At 41.8% G+C, this 26,137-nt stretch overlaps 1 protein-coding gene across 2 annotated transcripts in view; it reads left to right on the forward strand.

Annotated features, from left to right (window-relative positions):
- OLFM1 (olfactomedin 1) overlaps positions 1-26,137 on the forward strand; it is a 122,034-nt gene that overhangs the window by 36,334 nt on the left and 59,563 nt on the right. The window contains exons 1-3 of one of the 2 annotated variants that reach the window (XM_082264398.1): positions 10,421-11,020; positions 13,184-13,333; positions 16,037-16,192. In XM_082264398.1, coding sequence (XP_082120524.1) covers positions 10,871-11,020; positions 13,184-13,333; positions 16,037-16,192 — 456 coding nt within the window. In that variant the 5' untranslated portion in view covers positions 10,421-10,870. Of the gene's footprint in view, positions 1-10,420; positions 11,021-13,183; positions 13,334-16,036; positions 16,193-26,137 lie in introns of those variants that run through there. The other variant, XM_082264399.1, reaches the window with a different exon arrangement.

The following is a 26,137-nucleotide window of genomic DNA, read 5'->3' on the forward strand; positions in this document are numbered from 1 at the left end:
TAGAAGTGCACCATGTACTTTCTGGTGCACCAAACCCAGGTTAACCGTAGTGCATCAATGTAAAAGCATCCTTCTAGGGGGCTCAAGACAGTAAGGGCTTATTTACATTTGCGATTGGGGGGGGGGGGTCGGTTTTAACCACACTCCCCAACCACTGGTGAAGCATCAGGGGTGGCAATAGCAACCCCACCTCATGCTCCAGAGGGCCCATACAGCCTTCCTGTCACTTTCTGCTTTCCAATTGGACAGACGGGGCAATGAGGGTGACATATACAGGAACCTATCATCTCTATTTTCCTCCTGCAACTGCTAAAATCCAGCTTCTCCTCATCTCCCTCTCACTGGCATTCAGTGGTTGTAGGAGCAAAATGTTCAATCATGCTGTTCAAATAAAAAATTAGAAATTCTGAACCATTTCACTTCATTGTGGCCTATGACCGGTTACCGCATCACTTAACCACTTGCCTACTGTGCACTTAAACACCCTTCCCATCCAGGCCAATTTTCAGCTTTCAGCGCTGTCACACTTTGAATGACAATTGCGCGGTCGTGCTACACTGTACCCATTTGAAATTTTTATCATTTTTTTCACACAAATAGAGCTTTCTTTTGGTGGTATTTAATCATCTCTGGGTTTTTTATTTTTTACAAAAAAAAAGAATAAAGACAGAAAATTTTGAAAAAAAAAAAAAGTTTTTCTTATTTTCTGTGAGTAAATTTTGAAAATAAATTTTTCTCCTTCACTGAAGGGCGCTGATAGGCTGCACTGATGGGCACTGATAGGCTGCACTGATGGGCACTGATGAGGTGGCACTTATGGGCACTGATGAGGTGGCACTTATGGGCACTGATGAGGTGGCACTTATGGGCACTGATGAGGAGGTACTAATATGCCGCAATGATGAGCACTGATAGGCGGCATTGATAGGTGGCACTGATAGGCGGCACTGATAGGTGGCACTGATATGCGGCACTGATAGGCGGCACTGCTGGGCACTGAGAGGTGGCACTGCTGGGCACTGAGGTGGCACTGCTGGGCACTGAGAGGCGGCACTGGCGGGCAGCACTGATGGGCACTGAGAGGCGGCACTGATGGGAACTGGCGGATGGCACTGATGGACACTGACGGGTGGCACTGATGAGCACTGATGGGCAGAACTGATGAGCACTGATGGGCAGCACCATCAGTGCCCACACTCAGTGCCCATAGTGCTGCCAGTCAGTGCTTATCAGTGCCTAGATGAGCAGGCACTGATGGGCACTGACTGGCAGCACTATGGGCACTGATTGTGGGCATTGATGGGGGACACTGATGGAGGGCACTGTGGGCACTGATGGGGGGGCACTGTGTATGTTTTTTACCTTTTAGTAATCAGGGCACTGGTAATCAGTGCCCTGATTACATGTCTCTTTGTCCCTGGCGCTGTGCAGCTCTCCCTCCTTCCTCACACTGCAGGCTCCGTGTGAGGAAGGAGCGCCGGCGATGAGAGATGATCTCATATGTTTACATATGAGATCATCTCTCATTGGATGATCCGATCACGTGGTGAATGGCCGCTGTGATTGGCCATTCACCACGATCTGTGATCGGCTGTGTCCAAGGGACACGGCCGACACAGATTCTCCCCGCTGCGCGCTCGCGGGAGCGCGCGGGGGGCGTGTCACTGGGAGGCCGTTTTTAAACGGCCTCCCGAAAATTCGAGTCCGCGCTGCAGCCGTATATAGGCTGTAGCGCGGATGGGAACTGGTTAAGTGGTCCTCGCTCTTCAAAAGTTTGAGCACCCCTGTTGTAAGCTCTCATGAGCAAGGCCCTAACTCCTTTGTCTGGAATTGTATTATTATGATTTTGTTTTATATTTATTTAGTAAAACTCTGCACAAATTGCTGCTACTATAAAAATCCCAACCAATAATAATAATAATATAGTTTGTGAATTAGATCTGTTCTCTGCACTGCGTTACTGATCGCAGGGGCAATGCAGTACTACGCCTTGGGGAGGATTACCAAAAAAGGGGGGGGCACACAAAATCTGGTACAGCTCTGTAAAGAAACCAATCAGCTTCCAGGTTTTATTGTCAAAGTTTAACTGAACCAACTGAAGTTAGAAGCTGATTGACTGCTGTGCACAGCTGCACCAGATTCTGATTGCTCCAAGTTAAGTAAATCTTCCTATCACATTTACATAAAACCAATGCTGGAAGGATGGCTTTTAGAGTAAAGCCCCGTACACACGTACCGAATGTCGGACGAACGATCGGCCGTCTTTTGTCCTGTGCTGTCCTGTCGGCTGAAATGTGCTCTAGACTGCACACGAATTTTGTCGGCCAACAACAGCCGACTGCAGAAGTGATGTCATGTGATGGGTAACTTTCCGTGTATTTTTTTTTCTCAGAGCATGCCCAGTCTTGCTAATCTGCTGTTAGTCGGCCGAATTCTGTACTGACTGGCGAACAATCGGCCGTTCTGGTGACGGCCAACAAAAATTTTATAGCCTGCACACCCAATTCTGTTCGGCCGAAAAGTTGGTTGTCGGAAGCATCATACTAACAAGCCGCCGATCGTTCGGCGGCCGAATATTTACGGCCGACAATCGCTACATGTGTACAGGCCTTAAGTTGCACACAACTATTCACCAAAGTACAATTGTTGAACATTTGAACTGCTTTTTTTTCTCGTACAAGTCAATGTGAATACAACAGCAACTCAGTGATCAACTAAAAGTCAAATTCTGAAAAGCACATTGTGCTTCGGAGTATAATGCCAATGGACAAATGCCCTTTACTGTGTGCGGTTCTATCATTTGGCCATGTAGTTCTGTAATTTTACCAGTTACATATTAATTCATTTGTTTTACTGGAAAAGGCAATACAAAAACTTATTTGGCTGCTCTTTCACGTTAGTAGCTGTGTGGTGACCCTGGCAGTCTCTCTTAGTAAATCAAGCTGCAGCGGTAATCCAGACCAGTTTTTCAACCTTTTTTCAGTCAAGGCACCCTTAAGGCTGGGTTCACACATGCGAATTGGATGCGTGTTTCCCTGCATCCAATTCGCATGACATGAGAGTGTGACCAGCTCTTAATGGAGCTTGTCCACACAGGTCAGGGGTGGCCATGGAGCGGATTAAAAAAGGATCCTGTGTGTGTGTTTGGGTCCAGTTCAGGTGTGAATTTAGGGAAAAGTTTGAACCTAAATCGCATCTGAACTGGTGAACAGAACGCACTGGACCCCAGGCACAAGCCTTCGGCCGCACATATGTGACCCGGCCCTGAAATTATGCACACTTTCAAGACCTACCATTCTAAAATGTAAAAAAACTAAACAGTTTTACATAACTCAACATCCAAACACATAAGAAACACAACATATTTATTCTTCCAAAGCAAATACACCTTTGCACACTGGTGCTGACTAGTATTTCAGTTTTTCTCTTCTCCCTCAGTTTCTCTCCCTCGCTTGGGTAATGTAACACTGGTGCTGACAGATAGGGACAGGGGAAGGGCAAATAAGGATGCTGTGGAAGTGCCTAACATCCCCCTTATAAACTGATGATGTCATTGGTTGTTAGGAGGCTGGCGGCTGGAAGATTGTAGTGGTGCACAATGAAAACTTGTAGCTTTGTGTAACTAAAAAGGCACAAAGTCCACCTGCTGGCTTGTATACAGTTTTTGGGCAATTTATAGGCATTTTGCTTGGACACCCTGGTTGAAAAAGGCTGGTTAGGATAATCCCTTAAACTACGTTTGTGTTGGTTCATCCAAAGACAAAAGTAGAATCAGACTGTAAAGCTGGATACACACTATACAATTTTCTTTAGATTTTTTTTCCTTTAGATTTACCAAAACCATATAATATGAGGTCAGACCTAAACACTTTCAATTGGTATGCAATCAGGCAGGCCCTTGCACTACATAGTTGAAGGTAAAGCCCCGTACACACGTACCGATTGTCGGCCGTAAATATTCGGCCGCCGACCGATCGGCCGATTGTAGGCTTGTTAGTATGATGCTTCCGACAGCCGTCAGCGCATTTTCGGCCGAACAGAATCGGTCGTGCAGACTTTAAAATATTTGTTGGCCGTCACCAGAACGGCCGATTGTTCGCCAGTCAGTACAGAATTCGGCCGACAAACAGCAGATTAGCAAGACTGGGCATGCTCAGAAAAGAAAAAAACACACGGAAAGTTAACCATCACATGACATCACTTCTGCAGTCGGCTGTTGTTGGCCGACAAAATTAGTGTGCAGTCTTTAGCACTTTTCAGCCGACAGGACAGCACCGGACAAAAGACGGCCGATCGTTCGGCCGACATTCGGTATGTGTGTACGGGGCTTAATCTAATGGAAGTCTACCAACAAAAGTTGAATAGTGTGTATCCAGCTTAAGACTATGCTGGCTGCACACTTGTGTAATGCAATAAAATGCATGTTATTAACATGTGGTACAATGCACACTGCATATTACCATTCATGATCGAGCATAAGTGAATGAGGTGTCTTAACACAGCCTGCCTTAATGCACGAAAACATGCAGTCCAAGTGAAAATGGGCCCTTTGGTAATACTTATTCAGTTTAGGAAAAATCTTTTATATGAAAAGTCTATTAGCTTGTTTTTCCTACCCAAAAAATATTTTCGCTCACTATGTGTGATGATGACAGAAAATTTAGAGAGGATGCTCCCAGGTACAGGAAAAGTATGTTTTGTAAAACTGTTCAAAATTCCTAAACTAATACCTCCAAGACCAATCGTTTTTCTAGTAGGCCTCATGCACACTGGTTTCTGGTCAATGCGGTTTAAAAAAACAGCGTTCTAAACTCACTTAAGCTGCATTTTTCAAAACAATTTAGGTGAGTTTAGCCAATTTGAACAGGTTTGGAGTTATTTATTTTCATTGCCACAATTATATTTATTTTGGCCATTGAAATAAATAAACGCGGAAGTGCTGAATGCGCCCAGTGTTTAGGAGCGTTTAACAGCGTTCAGGGTTTTTTGTGGTCAAATTTGCCTCTCCTGAATGCGATTTTAGGGCGTTCAGAAAACATGCCTTAAACTCCCCTGCTACGAAACTGCCAAAAACACCCATGTGTGCATGGCACATAGGATAAAATAGAGGGGAGTTTAAGGGCAGAAAAAAAAAAAACTGCCTTAACTCACAAAAAACATGAGCTTAACAGCAACAGTGTGCATGAGGCCTTAGAGCGACTGTTTAGCAATTGAAGCACTTACTTTATTATCTAAAAAGTTATCTTTTTTTTGTCAATTCATGATTGTTTTGTGCATGGTCAGCAAAAGAAAGGCAGTATGCACAGACTAGCTTTCCTCAATATTTCTTGAAGCATTTAGACTGAAATTTGTCTACCACTATAATTGATCCTAGTTTTCAGAAGATTTTCTGGATTAAAGAGGTGAACAATCTCTGGTGAGCAGCAGAAATAGGAGATATTGGTTAAAGAGACAATCTTTATGCTGAAAGCTCATTTGCTGCAATCAACTTTTTGTAGAGATGTCACCAATGCAAGTGATCATTGAACCCAATGAAGTCACAGTAGCAGCATCTGCTGATGTACGCACACACTATTGAAAACAACAGCCAATGACAGGAAATTGTAGTCGAACAACACAACTGCAAAAATATCCATAACTGTCATTTGTTCACTTACAATAAATCCAAATATGTAAACGACAATGTAAAATTATTAAAATGTTAAATCACTGTACCCTTGCACAGAATCATCTGTATCAGAAGCAGCAAATTCACTTTTGTTTTCTTTATATCTAAGGAGAGCCCCCCAGATTTAAAAGGTTCTGGTATAGGCCTATATTTTTAGAAGTTCCCTTTAAAGCTCTACAAAAGGTTGCCCTTAGACGAGCGATTTTTTTTCTGTGGGAATATATAAAAATAAACCTACATAACTGCTGGAGGATCAGTCAAGTGAAAGCCAGAGAACTGAGCGATCACATGACCGCTGATCGCTCAATTCTTGGATCTGCTCTGAGCAGAGCGCAGTGACTGCCAGTCAATGCTCTGTGCTCTGCCTCTCCAACGCTCACTGGAGTGCCGAGTAAGAGCGGCTGGCTCAGGCGTTCAGCAGCATGCTGAGAGGCTAAGGCTGGCCATACACTATACAATTTTCTTATTCAATTTCCTTTAGATTAACCTTTAACTATGTGGTGCAAGGGCCTGCCTGATTGCATACAAATTGAAAGTGTTTAGGTTTGACCCTATATTACATGGTTTTGGTAAATCTAAAGGAAAGTTGAACAAGAAAATTGTATAGTGTATGGCCAGCCTAACCCAGCTGCCTGTGGGGCATCTCGGTGGATCTCAACATTATTGTTGGGATCCCTCCAGAGTCTCAAGGGGCTCTGATGTCAGCTGACTGTCTGCTGATTCTGGGTCACAGGAGAGCACTAGTAAGGGCACTTCTGTGACCCACAGGGTTTGTTCTTGGGTAGAAAACTGGGTACAGGGGCGTGTCCAAAGGGTGATGATAAATAACGTGTACTCAGACTGCTCTGGAGTGGTAAGTGGGGTACCTCAAGGCTCTGTCTTGGGACCAATTCTGTTTAATGTATTCATAAATAATATAGAGGTTGTTATAAATAGCTCAATCTCAGTTTTTGCGTACAGCAAAAAAATAAGCAGGGCAATAACGTCACATTTCAGGATATAGAAATTTTTACAGGAAGACCTGAATAAAATAACGGAGTGGGCAACTATATGGAAAATGAGGTTTAGTGCCGGTTCACATTAGTGCGATCACATAGATCGCATGGAATTCGGGGCGCACTGCTCCTAAATTACATGCGATCTCTGTGCGGTGCAAATTTCAGCCATACAGTTTGTATGGCTGAATTCGCACCGCAATCGCACTAAACACGCACATGACCCTTTTTTTTAACCCGCAGCAGAATCGGATCGCATGGTGGTTCACACTAGTGCGATCCGATTCTGTGCGAACTACAGATCGCACTGCGATATGCGATCTCAACTGGGGGTGTTGTTAACTTTGCAGATTGCACTGCGATATGCGATCTCAACTGGGGGTGTAGTTAACTTTTAATTGACACCCTGTGTATCGCATATGGCAGTGTGAACTGCCAGGGGTGCGGATGCGATGCGGGAACATGCTGTATATTCGCTGCGTTCCCGCATAGCTCAAATGTGAACCGGGACTTAATGTTAAGAAATGTAAAGTAATGCACTTGAGGGCTAAAAACATAAATGCAATATTGCTCTAAAAAAAAAAAAAACATAAATGCAAACTTCTTACTGGGAGAAGAACCTCTGGGGGAATCAAGGATGGAGAATGATTTGGGGGTCTTGGTAGAAGACAGACTGAGCAATAGCATGCAATGTCAAGCTGCAGCTAGCTAGAATATTAGCATGGAAAAAAGGGAATTTTCTCCAGAGAAACTCTGGTTCGGCCGCATCTGGAGTGGTCCGTCCAGTAAGGGGACTGAGGGACTTCAATCACGAGGAACGACTACAAGTACTACATTTATTCTCCCTGGAGAAGAGATGCTTGAGAGGAGATGAGATAGCGACATACAAATACTTCAATGGTAATCCCAGCATAGGAAAAAAAATAATTCAGTCTCAGAAGTGTAAGCGAACACACAATGAGATTGGAGGAGAAGTGGTTTAACTTTAAACTGCGTAGGGGTTTTTTCACTGTCGGCGATAAGGATGTGAAACTCTCTTCCACAATTGGTGGTGTCAGAGTATTGATATTTTCAAAAGGCTCTTTGACGTGTATCTTAGTAAACACAACATACATACACGCACCCACACAGGTTGAACTGGATGGACTATTGTCTTTATTCAACCTTCGCTACCATGTAACTATGGCTAAAAAAAAAAAAAAAAAAAACTTTTGGCACATTTCTCTTTTAAAATACTGTGATTTTCTTAATAAAAAAACACGACGTGTCCCACTGAACTGCATTAACTCAGCATTGATAGAATGGAACAATTTAGAATGGAAAGGAGAGGCTGTACTGTAAGCAGAAAGGGCAGGAAAGGGTTAAGGAGCTGGGGGATTGGGTGGGATTTAGGCAGCTATAAAGACCTGCTTACTTACTGTACTGCATTTCCTTTATTTCTGCCTCCTTAGTGCGATAGGATTATTTTATGATAAAACGACAAGAGGTGAATTGAAGCAGAATCAGTAGACCTGTCCATTTCTGCTGCTTTCTACTATTGCATGTCCATGGGAAAAAGAAACCCAAGATTTGCTTTGCTAGTCATTGCAGCAAAAAAGTAATTATCTTGAATGTCTTCACTAATGGCCTGTTCTATGTTCTGATAAGTACAAAGGAAAGGAAACATACAGTCAGATTGAATGACACTCTACTGTGGCTTCATACTTCCTATGTCTCCTGATATAGCTATAATTGGCCAGTTGCCCATGTCTCTTGAAACCACTGTAATTGGCCCTAAGAGTATTAAAATAATGCCACAGAAATGGAAGTAGCCTGGGATCTAAATGTGCATAATCTCCCACATCCTGCACCCCTTAATTAAAGGCATGATGTACATCTTTTAATTGGTGCAGTGGAGAAAACTGACCTCTTGAACTAATAATGGAAGTGCAGTTAGAGAAAGCTTCAGCAGATGGCGCTACCACACCACACTTCGCATTTCTGTTGTGTAATGGCAAGATTGTGTTCATTAATTTAGAAAATAAAGAGAAGAACTAAACAAGAGCTTATCAATTACATAATATATCATAGTCAATTTTCCAATCATTGGCAGCTCGCTCTGCTTGTGCCAGAGGGGCTCTTACCTGTGTCAGCAATTTCACAAGGCGGAATCATTTACATACATTATGTTAATGGTGCTCATACCTGCCCTGTGATGGTCTATTCTGCCAGGAAGTGCAGCATCCTCACTGAATCCTCATGTGTTCCCCCAGGGCCACTTACTGGCTGCACTTTACATCGATCACTGCCAGAAATTAACTCCATCATCGCTGAAACCACTAAGTGAGCCATTTTATGGCTGCTGAATGGCAGATAAAAGCCGATCAACTCTGTTTTTCACGGTTTATCAATCATAGGGAAAAATATGCTTTCCTCCGTTTACCTCCCTGAGCAATAGTGATTACATTACATGCATTCATTTACCATGCATCTTTTTACTGGATTAAAATATATGTTGGAACATATTAAAATATATTGTGCATATTTTAAAAGTGTGTGTGTGTGTGTGTGTGTGTGTGTGTGTGTGGGGGGGGGGGGGGGTGAGAGAGAAAAAAAAAGAGAAAGGAAGGAAGGGCTGAGAAAGAAGAAAAAAAGGGGGGAGGGACAAACAATGAAAAGGAGAGAGAAAGAAGATCAAACCAGGTAGGAAGGAGAAAGAAGAGAGAGATAGGAAGGAGAAAGAAGAGAGAGAGAAAGAAGAGAGAGAGAGAGAGAGAGAGAGAGAGAGAGAGAGAGAGAGAAAGAAAGGAGCATGAAATAAGAGAAAAGGTAGTGAAAAAGTAAAAAAGGAGATAAAATAAAAAGGGGGTGAGAGAGTAGATGATCAGGGAGAAAGAACAAGGGCGTAGAGACAGGAAAACAAGGGGGATGAAGAGGAGAAGCAAAACAGGGGTAAAGGAAATAGGGGTGAAAAAAGGAGAGAGACAGACAAAGAAATAAAGAAAGAGTAAACCGAGAGAGAGAGAAGGGGACTTGGAAAAGGAAATAGGGGAGCAATGTAGAGGGGAAGATAGACAGGGGTGAAGGATGGAGAGGAGAAGGGAGGGAGAAAAGACAAAAGGAGAGGAGGGACGAGGATGGTGTGTGTGTGTGTAAAAGGCGGGGGGGGGGGGGAATTAAGAGATGGAGGGAGCAATGTAGATAAATAAGATCGTATTTGAGAGAGATAATCTATAGAGCATGTCACAGCATGCAATATACTATTTCTATATTTACACACTGATCTCAACACCTGATGTTTATTTATTTGCTGACTGGAAAAGCTTGTAAAACTCGGCTATTGTATAAAAAAAAAGCAGTGGTAAATATATTGAGCAGCAAGATCGTGTGTTGAGAGAGCAGCGAGCATAGACTATAATTTCTTAGTAGGTCACCTCTTTATTCTGCAGTGGCATTGTAAGCAAGGGACATACAGTGACAGCGGTGGAGGAGGGAAAGGGATATCCTCTCAGGATTTAGGTGAAATCTGAGCAGGAGGCAACTATACAATGCAATTAAGTGCTGGGTGCCTTTAATGAGTGTGATTTTTGCACTAGGCAGCATTTTCACCTGGCTATACCTCTTTCCTAAAATGCTCTCATCCTAGCCAGGCTAGATAACAAGTGGGGAAAGGGGGGGCTGGATCAGGGAGGGGGACAGAGGGATGAGAGTGGAAAAAAAAAATCTAACGTGACATCAGCTTGCGTTTTCTTACACCAAACCTGCAGCCCCTCCTCCCAGCACTAATCCATCCCCATCCTTCCTCTGATCAGTTAGTTGCATGTCAATTGCACAGCTTGGTAGGGATCTGGAGACTGGCAGCCAGCAGCAGCAGCAGGGATACGCTCTTAAAATAACCTCTCTCTTCCGGAGGAGGACCAGCATTTCGTAAAAAGGATTCTGGCCAAGGCTCAGCACCCACCAAGAGAGAGAGAGAGAGAGAGAAAAATTCTACTCATCTCACACTCACTGGTTTTCTCACATTTTTCTTCCCTATTCTGCAAGAATTTATTTTGTGCGAGATACATCGAGGCAGAGCTTGATCCGCAGGCAAAGATGTCTCGGAGGCGACTTGCCGTGCTGGAGGATTGGGAGGCTCCAGTAATGCCTGCATGCTCTCTGAAGTCAAAGTCAACTTCCCCGGCTACTACAGAATGAAGGTTTGTTGGCGAAGGAGACCGGAGCAGAGATGTCTGTGCCTTTACTCAAGATTGGGGTTGTCCTGAGCACCATGGCGATGATTACCAACTGGATGTCGCAGACCTTGCCATCCTTGGTTGGCTTAAACACCACCAAGCTAACAGCGGCCAATCCAGGCACCTTGGACAGAAGCATTGGGGTGAGTTAGGAGAGAATGAAATGCCTGGCACCAGTTGGCATTTTATGCCAGAATGTTTGGGGGAGGGTGCAAATGTGAGATTATGTTAACCCATGAGTGCAAGGTATCAGCACATCCTGCTTCCCCGAACACTTAGTGAGTTAAAATGAAAGCTTAAACAGTATATTAGTCTGTTGTTGCAAAACAATAAAAGGGAGGATATATGGATATCCTCTTTATGGTAATCACTGGAGAAGTTGACTCTCTCCTCCCAGTGTACTGGGATCATGAATGCAGTCACTGCTCGCCAACCTCTGTGGATGCGAAGCTGGTAGGATCCTTTGTTAAATGGTTATTTGGCCACAGGAAAGACATTAGAAGCCTTTCTGCAATTCTCATCATCATAGTGGAGAGACAAGTGTCAGCATGAGCAAGGGGAGAGAGTCTGGGTTGAAGGCGTCTGAAAATAAAAATCTCAGTCTCTCCTAATTCATCCTTTTCGCAGTATTTGCTTTTAACACACTGCCTTGTCATATAGAAGGGTTTGTTCAGTTTATGAAATGCAAAGATAAAACAGTGGATTTTTATACCCCTGTGCGTATGTATTCCTGTGAGGATCAAAGAAAGAAGAAAATAGACCTGATTACTTTGTATTTTGTTTCTAACTCACCTAGTTTTCCCCAGGATTTGGGTCATCCCAGAATTTGGATCATGTATAAATTCGACCCCCTAGATCTCCTCAGCATGTTTGGTCCGTCAAATTTGGATAACATTCTGCAATGAAAGTTATCTATAGAATTCAAATTTCCCCCAGAATTGAGGTCATCCGTGGTATTCAGGTCATTCAAACAATGAAGAGCAAATCCACATTTCTAAAACTAGAATCAGGGTTATTATATGACTCACAGAATCAAGGTCATGCCTAGAATTCTTGTCAATTTTAAAATTCTTGCCTTGAATTGTGATAATTCCAAGAATTTTTAGAATAGGGAATATTGTGGACATAAGGATCGACCGTAGAATTGAGGGCATATCTACAATTTGGAGTTTAATTTTTCCCTAAAATCCTTATAATTTCCAGAATCTAATTCATCTTTAGTATTTGAGCCACTCCTGTTTTGTGCAGTGGATACAAATCTGGTTTCAGAATGTGTATAGTTCAATTATATGCATCTATATGAACAATTATTGCAGTAGTTACGGTCTCGTTCCACATCACTTTGTCAGCATGTAAGTGGCACTCGTGAGCCACAAATCACACAACTCTACACAAAGCTGGCAGGCCTTACAAATATCATACACTCATCGCATTGGTATACCTAGATCAGCAATGTACCCTTCACAGCCATATTCACCTAAGCCCAGCAGAAAGCTCATCTCTGTTCAGAAATAACTACAGCATCCCTACACTGTACCCTAGTAACATCTTGAAAGTGTAAAAGCGCCTTAGAGTCTGTTCAATTTCCGATCTTCTTGCCGTTTTGATGCATGCCAGGACAGCAGGCAATTTGGCTCCCAGCCAGTGAGATTAGATAGAGTTCTCTTTTATTCTGTGTCCTCTGTGTAATTACAATATGAGCCGACTATGTGGGTGAATGCTGTGTAACGAGATCACAGTTCGACTTAGGAAGCGGTAAAACAAGAAGCCTTTAGTCTGTGGTAGAAAGTAGAATGCAAATATATTCCATGCTTAATTTTGTAAGAAATCAGTACCAAGCTGATATCTGAAATATTTTTATAGATAACAGATATGAAACCTATTATTAGCCACATTTTCGCATTTAGCTATATACCATTTTTCCACACTTACCTATATAATTGTTCCTTGCCATTGCCATGTGTTCACATAAAATCAACAGCCTTGAAAATGAATGTTTTATTTTGCATTTAAGAAACTGAGTCCTGTTACGGCATTGTCCATTGAAAAGAGGTGATACTGACTTTGAAGCTGATCCTTGCAACACTCAGAACTGTGAAGCAAGTCTTTCATGCTCTAATTTCTTTACAATGGGTGACGAGTCTGTCACAAATATAATGTGGAAGTCTTTTCTTTGCTTTTCATCATTTTCTTCCCTCTATTTACTTTTAGGTTTGCTTTATTCTTTACTTCTGTCTTCTGAGATGTACTTTACATTCGTTGGCTGTTCACATTTAAGACATTTTTGTCCTCTCCTAATTTTTTAGGTCTTGCCAACCAACCCAGAAGAAAGTTGGCAGGTGTATAGCTCTGCCCAGGACAGCGAGGGCCGATGTATATGTACAGTCGTGGCACCGCAGCAGACAATGTGCTCTCGGGATGCCAGGACAAAGCAGCTCAGGCAGCTCTTAGAAAAGGTGAGCATAACATGTGACCTCTTTGCTTACTTGCTGGGGTGTTGTTGAAGAAGAAATGCATCAAGGGGGTTTTATTAAACTCACAATTTAGATTAAGGAAACATCTAAAAAAATCAGCATCTGTGTCTTTGTTATTATCTGCAAACTTATAGTGTGTAAGGACCTAAATGCCTCAAAATCTAAAAAAGGTTTATCTTCAGATGCAATGTAAGTATGTAAGCCATGTAAGTATGTAAGCCATAAGTGTTTAGTGTAACTCCTGCCAAAGCTTAGATGCATTTGTTTAGATTTCTGCAGATTCTACTATGATTATGTAATGAAAGCGTTTCAATGTGCTATCTCTAGATAGATACCTTGGGAAATTGGTCATCAGGAGTATTTGGTTATCACAACTTCCTCCCCTGCCCTAACTGCAGATTGACTTTTAAAAAAAAATAGTAGAGCTCAGTCAAGTCAGTGACAAATTAGTCCTTACAAAAATTGTGTTGCTAGATACTGCAGAAAGTTGCTCAATTTGAAACTCCGCTGACCTTTGAAAGGATATCCAAATCTGACTGATATGGGTTCCCAACAGAGGTGCATAAAACCTATAGTGGGGCTTATACAAAATTTGTATTGTGATCATGTGTCAGCCTATAAAGTCAGGGTCAGACTCATGAATTACCCATTATAGGCTTTAAAGGCCTCTCTCCGTCTATACTCTGCAGGCATTTGAGCACATAGCTGTGCAACAGTCCATGGCAACGCCTTACATCTAGATTTCTGCTGGGTATGCAGACAAGCAGTTCTACTTAGCACGGAAATGTTATAGGGTTTAAGGCAAGCCATCAATAACATATGATCTCTAAATGTAAAGCACTACAAAGTCCAGCATGTACCATCAGCTGAATGTGATGGGGTTTGTAGCAGCTTACTAGCTGGAGGCAAAGCCTGCCTAGGCCTTGCGTGACATATTCTGCCAAGACATTTAATGAAGGTTTGACACCAACTGAAGAACTACAAATCTATGACACACTGTCTGATGCTGTATGCTTTAGTAGCTTTCCAAAGTTATGAGGCGGAAGTTATTCAACCTCCATCCACCAAAACAAAAAGTGTTGAAAATCTTTCAGTTTATTTTCTTTTTAAAGCAGTCACAGCCTGTAGTAGGAAAGCCTGTCCCCTGTCAGCATGCAAAAGACAAGGACCCTTGCTTTCTGTGAGAATGTAGTGGTCTCATTACAGAGATCCAACAGCCTCAGGCTGAGTTAGAGCTCTAGCTCTGTAATTAGCAAAGCTAGAGATCTCTGCTGAATGGAGAACTCAGGCTCTAACTCAGCAGGGGGTGTTTAACCTCTGCAAAGCGATCATGGCTTTCCTAAAGAGAGCAACATGCTATTTCTGTTCAGGCTGACTTTTAAAGAAAAACTATATGACTTGGCAAACTTTTTGTTTTGATGCACCAGGGATGTAATTACCTAGTTTAATTGAAAGTCCAAATGCGCTTTAAAGCACATAAGCTGTGCAGTCACTTGCCTGACTAAACTTAAAAATGAAAGCAAAAAACAAAAAGTGGCAGACACAAAATAAAGCTATTCTAAAATAATAGAGTAGCAGTCAAAATTTTTAGAGATGCAGATACAGGTCTTTGTTATTTCAAAATTAAAGTGGCTATAAAGCCTAAACATGCATTCCTTGCATTAATGTTAAAAAAATGTTTAGGCATCAGTATTGCCTCATAGCCCCCTCCATTTTACTTACCTGAGCCCTCATTCAATCCAGTACGGTGCCATCTGCAGCCCTTCTCTTCCCCCATTTCCTGTTCTCACAGGCTTTGCTGAGGCAGCAGGAGCCTTTGGCTGTTAATGCCAGTGACGAGGGAATGGGAGGCAAAGCAGAGTTCTGCTGGGAGCAAGCCCGCACGAGTGCCCCATAGAAAGTGGCTTTCTACGGGGGCACTTACCAGAGAGGAGGAACCAGGAGAGCCTGCGGGGGTCCCGAGAAGAGGAGGTTTGGGACTGCTTTGTGACATTCCTTTGCACAGAGCAGATAAGTATAAATCTGTTATTTAGTAAAGAAAATAAAAATAATGACACAGAGCCGGTTCACATCGGGGCGACCCGACTTGCCGGGGCGACCTGGGAATTCGCGGTCCACAGCGCGCACCGCGACCTCGGAGCGACATGCACGGACTTCATATCATTGAAGTCAATGCAGGTCGCTCCAGGTCACCCCAAAGTAGTACAGGACCCTTTTTCTAAGTCGGAGCGACTTGTGTCGCTCCTATTAGAACGGGTCCTGTGCTAATCTATGGCAGGCGACCCACGGCGACTTGTCAGGCGACCAGGTTGCCTGACAAGTCGCCCCAGTGTGAACCGGCTCTTACACTTTATCACTTTAAATATGGGGTGGTGGTGGATTATGATCAGAAAAATGTGGCCTTTAACCTTGGGTCCATGTCAGACCTTTTAAATTTCAAATTACTGGTCTAAATATCACTGCATGAGAAGGATAATACAAGCTCAAGGAAAATTACCAATGGTTAGGGATGCTGATCAGGCAAGAAAATAGTATATAATAGGGAACATGTAGTGCAAGTATAGACCAGGTTTTAAATGTTCTGTTTTGGCTCTAGATGGAAAATACCATGAGGAACTCAATATAATTTTCAAATAATAAACCCGGTTGCATTGTACATCCGTTTTTGTTTTATTCTAATTTCAGGTGCAAAATATGTCCCAGTCAATAGAAGTTCTGGACAGGCGGACCCAAAGGGACCTGCAATATGTAGAGAGGATGGAGAATCAAATGAAAGGCTTGGAATCCAAATTTAAACAAGTGGAGGAGACTCATAGGCAGCATCAGGCCAGGCAGTTCAAGGTGAGTACTGTTTTTCGAAGGTGGGGCTAGGTAAACTGTGTTAAGCTCCTGTAGAACTAGAAGTCCATGAGGGGCATCTTAGTTATACAGAAACCTGTGCCACACAGATTGCCTACCTTCACTTTAACTATCCTACTTTGCATTATATATTACGATTTAGTAAATTGGTATGTAGTTGGTGATGCTTTGAGAATGATCTAGGAGGTGTGCTACTCTCATTCTCACTAAGATTCCACTAGAAACAAGACAGTGACTAGAAGAGGGTTTCCATCTAGTAAATTACCTATAAAAAAAGTAGTATATATTGTCAAAAGGTGATAAATAATCTTAAACAATTTCCTGCCCTTTTTTTCAGTAATTTTAGCATGGGATAAACTCCATTTTCTAAGGTCTTCCCCTGTTTTTGCAAGATTCTGCATGTGTAATGTGTCAGTAGTTGCAGATGGCGTGCTAAATCTTGAAAGAGGCAAGCTGAGAATCCATTTTAAATTTTACGACAGTTTGCTTTACTTGCTAAAGCAAATGTGGCTACTCTTTGAATATACTTTACCAAATGAAATCATTCGCTTTTAACCCAATAGATACAATCCACTAAATAATCAATCTGGAGTCTTAGTAGCAAACTGCAATTCAGGAGTAATCAGGGACATGGAGTCCTGTTGGGCTAAATAAAAAGCATGCAAGGTCTCTCTGCAACCTGTTCCTCGTTTTTTAAATGAACACCAGTGTCCTGCCCCTCAAAACTGTAAGAGACCATGAACCCTTAAAAATTATATAGCACTTGTATTGTCAGAGACACAATATACTGCAAAGCAGGCGATTAGAAAAGCAAGTGTGGTCTTCTACCCAAAATACAAACTTATCTTCTTCACAGCACCCATATGCAAAGAAATGGAGTAAAGCAAAAACGTATGTTCTTCCTCTTCTATTGATTAAGCCCTGCCCACTCATATTACCTAAGCCGTGCTGTTTTTGCTTTACTCCATTCCTTTGCATTATGGTCGCTATAAAGAAGCTAACTGGTAAGGAATTAGTTATCACTTTCGGTGATGTTCTGAGATGCAGAATATAACAATATAATCAAAAAGTAATAACCAAAGACCTGAGTAGGTCTTAAAAGTGAGATCTCACAATGCACTAAAATCATCCTCAGTTAGAATGTTATTGGCATTGGTGTGCTTTAAACACAACTCCCATCAGCGGTCTCCTGAAACTGCCTAAATAACAAATTCTCTAGACCCACTAAGACAGCTCACTCACATGGCAGGCAACAGAGACAGCTAGTGATGACACAATTATATTGGTTGGAAAACTGTCCCCTGTTCCTTAAATAGTATCCCCAAGAAATGCCTTTTAACTTTTTCAAGAGCAAATGCTTCTGAAAAAGAGAACACTGAAGTAGAAAAGACAAAACTGTAAAATGGTCTATTCATGCTGCAGTGGTATGATATGTAGGTGGGGGTTGGCAAGTTGAGTCTTTTGTTTGGTTGATGTATCCCTGGGCTTTATTTCTTTTTAGTTCATGGCTTTGCTCCCACTCAGTTTGAGGTGTTTCTACTGCTAAAATTGCATTAACTAGCACCAGGTGTGGATCCACCTCAATGCAGCCAAAACAAGTATGGAGACTACGGGCATCTCCCCACTGGTCTCCTTAAAAATATATAATAAACCACTAGATAAATAACTCCTCAGCAGCCACTGAACACCTTATAGCAGTGGTCCTCAACTCCGGTCCTCAGGGCCCACTAACAGGCCAGATTTTAAGTATTACCTTGGGGTGATGCAGACTAGAATACTGCAATCACTGAGCAGCAAATTATATCACCTGGGATGTATTTCGGTTATCTTGAAAACCTGGCCTGTTAGTGGGCCCTGAGGACCAGGGTTGAGGACCACTGCCTTATAGGGTTGACAGTATACCACTGTATTGATAAGTCTAGCAGACTCAAATTGACTTCTCCAGTGAATGGGAGGTAAGCTTATCCCGACAGCATCCTGGCAGTTCCTGTCACTTAATGAGATTGGAGAGGCTGAAATGCAGTGTGGCAATGTATGACATGTAATTAGTGACAAATAGATGTTAGCATGCCTTGCGTGATTTAACAAATAACCTTTCCTGGTGCCATCTCCCTCTACTAATAGGTCAGAGAGGATCAAGCTTTTGCAGCTACAACTGAGAATAATTTACATTGTTAAAAGGCCAGGGAAGTCATTTCAGGTCATACAGACTACTATCCCTCAGATTATTGTTTTTTTTTTTTTTTTTTTTTCCTTTTTATTAATCCAAAATTTTCTTAGGGTGAATAATAAAGTAAAGCCCAATATACATGGACATTTATCACTGCTTTCCAAGATGAGGGTAGACACATTTTTTAGGTAACAGATCAACACTATCCTTCTACTTCCCGGGGGGAAAAAAATAATTAGATGAACATCTCATTGAGCATATACAGGCGCCAGCATCATTTGTAAAAAATAAAAAAAGTTATAGCACAAAAAGTAGTAGCATTGCCTGCCCATTGAAACTGAATTAATTTATGTTTTTTAAATTAATTGGGTAAAAAAAAGACCCAGAAAATAACTTGACCTTCCCTTACTTTTGTTTTGTAATCCATTACCATATTTGCATTACTCATAAAGCAAACAATACTATAAAACATTTTTTAATTGAACATCACTCATAAAGAAGATTTATGGAGGAAAGAGGGACAGAGGGTGAGGGCCCCCCAACTTAGCTGGATACTAGTTTAGCGGATTATAAGTGTAGAGTTCCCAGTTTCTTCACAGCTTCAAATTATTGACTCAGTGTATACTTCGTATGGAAGTATAAAGACTGCGGTATAAACAAAGATATAAATATACACACACACATACATATATACATACACACACACACACACACACACACACACACACACGTACGTTAATAAAATCTATACATATTGCTTTTTGCCCACCAAATAGACCTAAACAAGTGACAGTACACTTGATAAGCTCCACCCTTGTTTTCTTAACTAGGTAGATCTGTCACCCAGACACAAATGGAGGCAGGGGACACATTTAGTACATAAAAGATATAGTGAAAACTTTATTTCCTCCAAGCCTGTGTAGTAATAGTAGCAGTGAGCACAGTACTTAACATTAGAATATATCACTGGGGGTATCACTGGATACATCCAGAATTATTTAAAAAATAATCCATTTTTAAAAAAATGTGTACATTTAAATAAAATATGCCACGGGTAATAAAGGGTAAAAATAAATTTTTGCACTTACTTTCTATAAAAAGAAGACCTGTAAATGATTGGCTTTCTGACACCAAGAATTATTTAAGCGAACTTACTACATGTAAAGACATTGCAAAAGGATTACATTAGCATAAACTGCAGAAAAGAGAACAAGGTGATCTTACTACACCTGCAGAGATTTTTCATTTGCACAATGACCAAGCTACAGTTGCTGTCTTCTTCCCACTAACCACGTGACCTCTGAAAGGTTTTACCCCCTTAAAGACCAGAACCATTTTTGTTGCTCGGTCATGCAACACAGTATGCAGATAAAAAAAAAATTAATATATATATATTTTTTTATATTATTTTACACACATATAGAGCTTTCTTTTGGTGGTATTTAACCACTACTGGATTTTTTCATGTTTTGCTATATAAATGAAAAAAAAAAATAACCAAAAATTTTGAAGAAAAAAAAAACCCCACACGTTTCTGTTGCAACTGACAGTCTTTTCTTGAGGTCCTAAAATGCCAGGACAGTACAAATAACCCCTAAATGACCCCTTTTTGGGAAGTAGACAGTCCAAGGTATTTAGTAAGATGAATGGCGAGTTGTGATTGTTTTGTCACAATATTTTTGGAAAATGAGGTAATTAAATAGATATATATATATATATATATATATATATATATATATATATATATATATATATATATATATATACACATTTTTTTTTAACAGTCACTAGTGCAGTAAAGCATCATATGACTGGTATGGCGGTGATCAAGGGTACTGACTGGTGAAAGCCATTCATGACAGTTTGCTTACATAATATCCAATGATTGCTTTGATTTGTCATAGCGATCACATGATACCCCCATCACTTACAGCAGCTGTGTACCGAGCACAGTGATCTGGACACAGAAGTCACTGGATCACCCCACTGAATGCCCCAGGGGGCGCGCTAGTGCACATGTGCTTGGCAATGTACAGGTACATCACCCAACCTGTAGTTGGTGCCTGTCTGCAGTAGATGTACTGTGGATGGACAGCAAGTTGTTAACACTGATGTTTGTGCAACTATAAAAACGTTCTGATTTGGGATAAAGGTAGACTTATACTGGTTTCTAAATCCACTGCTCCTCTGAAGAGCGATTCCCCTTTGGATCACTTTTCAGGAAGTGATAAACAGGCAGGTTTTAGCCCTATTTTTTTCTGACAAACGTGTGTGCAACCGTGTGACATTAGATGCAGTTGTGGGGTGCTGCGCCACTTTCCCACACACTTGAAGGGGTCATGTACAGTGGACATTGCAACACATTAGGTTGTTTTTTCCATGGATGGGAAGCATCACCACAGCAGCATGTAAACACCCCCATCTGTCGACATTTGCAGCTGGGGGGCTGCTAAAAACACAACTCAAACCACACATTTTTACTACCTCCCAACTGCACGTCTAAATGAGGCCTTATAGATGCTTTAAAACATGTTACAGCAACTCCCGCTCCCCCTCCCCCTCTAGCACTGCTTCACAGGCTATAGAGCAGAATGACAATTAAGCTCCCTCAGTATAGTAATAAAAGATGAAATGTCAAGTCATATAGTGCTCCCGTGTGTCAGTACATAAACCACAAAATGCAGACTTACACCCATTATGCCATGCAGCACTTCAAAGGTCATTACAGCAAGAATGCCAGATTAGACACACCCCTAACATTGCCTGTATATGCTTAAGATAAAGATATACAGTTATTTCATGCTAGGATCATTAAAAAGAAAGACGCTAGCATTTATTTTTATAGCATCATCATATTCTATAGCATTTTACACTACAGCTTTGCATGTCTTTAACAATGTACACAAAAGAACAATACATAGGGTTCTGCTCACTACAGCTTACAGCCCAATAGGAGACATGAGGTATATGGGGCCTGCTCACTACAGCTTACAGCCCAATAGGAGACATGAGGTATGAGGGGCCTGCTCACTACAGCTTACAGCCCAGTAGGAAACATGAGGTATGAGGGGCCTGCTCACTACAGCTTACAGCCCACAGCCCAGTAGGAAACATGAGGTATGAGGGGCCTGCTCACTACAGCTTACAGCCCAGTAGGAAACATGAGGTATGAGGGGCCTGCTCACTACAGCTTACAGCCCAGTAGGAAACATGAGGTATGAGGGGCCTGCTCACTACAGCTTACAGCCCAGTAGGAAACATGAGGTATGAGGGGCCTGCTCACTACAGCTTACAGCCCAGTAGGAAACATGAGGTATGAGGGGCCTGCTCACTACAGCTTACAGCCCAGTAGGAAACATGAAGTATGAGGGGCCTGCTCACTACAGCTTACAGCCCAGTAGGAAACATGAGGTATGAGGGGCCTGCTCACTACAGCTAACAGCCCAGTAGGAAACATGAGGTATGAGGGGCCTGCTCACTACAGCTTACAGCCCAGTAGGAAACATGAGGTATGAGGGGCCTGCTCACTACAGCTAACAGCCCAGTAGGAAACATGAGGTATGAGGGGCCTGCTCACTACAGCTTACAGCCCAGTAGGAAACATGAGGCATATGGGGCCTGCTCACTACAGCTAACAGCCCAGTAGGAAACATGAGGTATGAGGGGCCTGCTCACTACAGCTTACAGCCCAGTAGGAAACATGAGGCATATGGGGCCTGCTCACTACAGCTTACAGCCCAATAGGAGACATGAGGTATGAGGGGCCTGCTCACTACAGCTTACAGCCCTATAGGAGACATGAGGTATGAGGGGCCTGCTCACTACAGCTTAAAGCCCAGTAGGAAACATGAGGTATATGGGGCCTGCTCACTACAGCTTACAGCCAAGTAGGAAACATGGGGTATGAGGGGCCTGCTCACTACAGCTTACAGCCCAGTAGGAAACATGAGGCATATGGGGCCTGCTCACTACAGCTTACAGCCCAATAGGAGACATGAGGTATGAGGGGCCTGCTCACTACAGCTTAAAGCCCAATAGGAGACATGAGGTATGAGGGGCCTGCTCACTACAGCTTAAAGCCCAGTAGGAAACATGAGGTATATGGGTCCTGCTCACTACAGCTTACAGCCCAATAGGGACCTGCTCACTATAGCTTACAGTCTAATACCAACAGGAGGTGTGAGAGCCCTGCTCACTACAACACACATTCTAATAGTGAACGGGAGGTGTGTGGGTCTTGCTCATATTACAGCTTATAGTGCAATAGGTAACAGGAGGCATAAGGGTCCTTGGAAAGTAATGGAGATAAAAGTGAGAATTTGTTGTAATACTCTTTATATAACTTTTATAACCTCAGAGCTTCTAAAATTACAACTCCACAAAGTGTCTGTGCAGAAGAGAAGGACATGTGAAGTGCCCCAGTATTGTCCTATGCATTATTAATGGGTCTAGGCTTATCTGGCCCCATCACTATAGATATTCCCTTGTGTTGGGTTATGTCAGGAGCTGGGAGCAGCTGCTCTTTCTAAGTGCCTCCTTGTACATTACAGAAAACTCCAGAAAGTTCCACCAGCCAAGGTCAACCATGAGACTGTCATGGAGGACGTCTTTTGGCTCCGCTGTCACTTGCTCCTGTTTAATTGCTCCCGCTGGGAGAAAGGCAGTATTGGAAGGAAAATTCTAGCCTTATCAGGGCCATAGCCCATCAGCTGCAGCACTGAGCTGTCATTTCCACCCTCTGCTCGCCAACAACAGCGTATTTCAGGTCTGAACTGGGTCACCAGGCTCACACTAAAATAGAACATATCTTATAATTACATTCTTTTATTATTTGTCACAAAGCGTTCAGATTACAAATGGACTCCTGATGTTCCTCTAGCTGATGTATTATGTTAATAGGTAGGCACAGTGCGACACAAGTTTCTTTTACCCCTAAAGAAACAAACAACAGATGTCTACTTTGCTAACTGCTTGACTTTGATGCAGAATGCAAAAAATAATATATGGAAATAAATACACACACACACACACACACACACACACACACAAGCACATTTATAAATACATACATATATACACACAGATTGCGTGTTTTAAAGAGACCAACAGTCATCAGCCTTGTAAAACATGGTTCTATCTGCTGCGTTAAAAAAAAAAAAGAAAAAAAACACATCCCCTTTGCACAAAACTCCAACCCTTTTCAGATACACACGCCTAATATTAATTTTATTATTGGTCTTTTATTTGCACATATTACGCTGACCATATACTATACAATCTAATGCCCCATACACACGTGCAGATTATCTGCAGACTTTTGTCTGCAGACTTACCAAAACCATATAATATGAGGTCAAACCTAAACACTTTCAATTTGTATGCAATCCGGCAGGCCCTTGCACTACATAGAAAAGGTAAGTCTGCAGATAATCTGCACGTGTGTATGGGGCATAATTGTACAAAGCTCCTCAGACCTACCATTAACTATGTAGTTCCAAGGCTTGCCTGATTTGATACAACTTGAATGAATTGTTGAGATGTGTACTCTTATTGCATCATTTTACATTCTTTGTATAACCAGATTGTGACGTTTATGGCTAGCTTTATGCAGAGCATAACAGAGCAAGTATAGTCATTCCTGATCGCCATTTTACAAGCACACTGTAGAGCCAGTTTGGATAATAGCCAATAAACCTCTCAAAACATTTTGGGTTCTCAAAAAGTTAAAAAGGTAATCAGCGCTGCTAGGTGATCAATATATATGTGCACCCAAAAATTGAACATTAACTAAATGTTTACAAAATCAATATAGAATAAATCATACCCTGAACAAAATAAATAAATAAATGAAAAAAATAATATGTGTATGTGTGTATATATATATATATATATATATATATATATATATATATATATATATATATACATATACACACACACAACAAAATGCTGTTGCAAGCTGAAACACTAAACAGTGATTCACCCCACCATCCCACTATGTACAAGAATGCAACGATGAAGTGCAGAACAACACACAAATGTATTCAATTATAATTTTCTAAAGGGCAAGTGCAAATCAATTTCCTTAAACATATATATAAGTCCATACATATATGTGGCAATCGGTGAAATCAAAACTCCTCTAGAAATTCTTCAGCACCACAGTGTCTTCTATAGCATATGTCTTCAGTGCTCTCCCATCACCAGGTGAATAACATGTTCATCTCCCACTGGATGACAACATTAAAGAGGTAAGTGAGTTACCTATTGTTGGGAGGTGAGCATGTAATTTACCTGGTGATGGGAGAGCACTGAAGTCCTATGCTTTAGAAGACACGGTGGTGCTGAAGAACTTCCAGAGGGGTTTTGATTTCACCTATTGTCATATATATGTATGAACTTAAATATATGTTTATTGACTTAATTTGGTTTGCACATGCACTTTAGGAAATTATAATTGAATGCATTAGTGTGTTGCGCTGCTCTTCATTGTTGTATACATTTTGGATTGTGATGGGAAATATTGCACAGATAAAAGTCACACAAATAGAAGAAAACAAAACTAAATTTGTGAAGATAGAACCCAAATGGAAGCGGAGACAAGAATCCCAAAGCTACATGGGCACTAATATTTATACAGCCACTGTGCTACCCAATAATAACTAAAACTGGCCACACACACAATCTGACTTAGTAATTTTGAAGGACTACATGGTTGAAGACAAAAACTGAATGTACTGTTTAGGCAGCCCACATAATTATATAGTTATTGGGAACTTTTATTTGTATTGTGCAATCAGACTGTATTGTGTGTGAATATTTTAAGGAGACACATCGGTGACAGTATCTAGTAAAGGCCCTATCCACAACCCACCCCCTCAAACCCCTGATACTAACCTTGCCAGCGCTCTTTCACAGTTGGTGACAGAACCTGTGTGGCCTCCTTCCCAGCGTTTAGGTCTAGCAGCCACCTTCTAGGCCTGAGCACTGTTATCTGATGGAGGAAGAGCTATCACTGCTCCCCTAGCAGGAAACACTAGAGATTTCAGTGGTGACTGCAATGGAGGAAGGCGTGACGAGAGAGCACTGGCAAGGAGGATATTGGGGATTGGAGAAGAGGGGGGCTACTACCAAGACATTGTCACTTTGCCTTAAACTGGCAAGTAAACAGAGTCTTTTTAAAGTTTACCACACACATTATACTCTCCTTTAGCTCTACTAACAACCATGTGGGGGGGTTGTCTACCTGGGTACAGAATGGCTAGTTAGATTAAGTAGGTGCTCATATTATATAGCTTTTGTAAATCTAAGGTTGATTGTACAGTCAGATTGTAACATGTAGGGTGACCCTAAGACAGACAGGATATGTACAGCCAAATTATAAAATGTGAAGCCACCTTAAATTAGTTCTAAAGGCAGAACGTTTTTTACCTAATGCATTCTATGCATTTAGGTAAAAAAAAACCTTCAGCAAGCAGCTCCCGCCCCCAGCCTCCCCTTATACTTACCTGAGCCTGATTTCGATCCAGCGAAAAGGGAGACCAGAGCCTCTCTTGGCTCTCTCTCTCCTCATTGGCTCAGACTCAGCAGTGGAGCCTGCTGTCAATCACAACCAGTGAGGAGGGAATAGGTGGGGCTGATTTACTAAAGACAAGTAGACTGTGCACTTTGCAAGTGCAGTTGTTCCAGAGGCTAGTAAATGAGCAGAAGCTCTGCTGACTTCCATCATCCAATCACGTGCAAGCAAAAAAGCGGTT

This window comes from Pelophylax lessonae, assembly GCF_965119305.1.
Source record: "Pelophylax lessonae genome assembly, chromosome: 7".
NCBI classification, from domain to species: domain Eukaryota; kingdom Metazoa; phylum Chordata; class Amphibia; order Anura; family Ranidae; genus Pelophylax; species Pelophylax lessonae.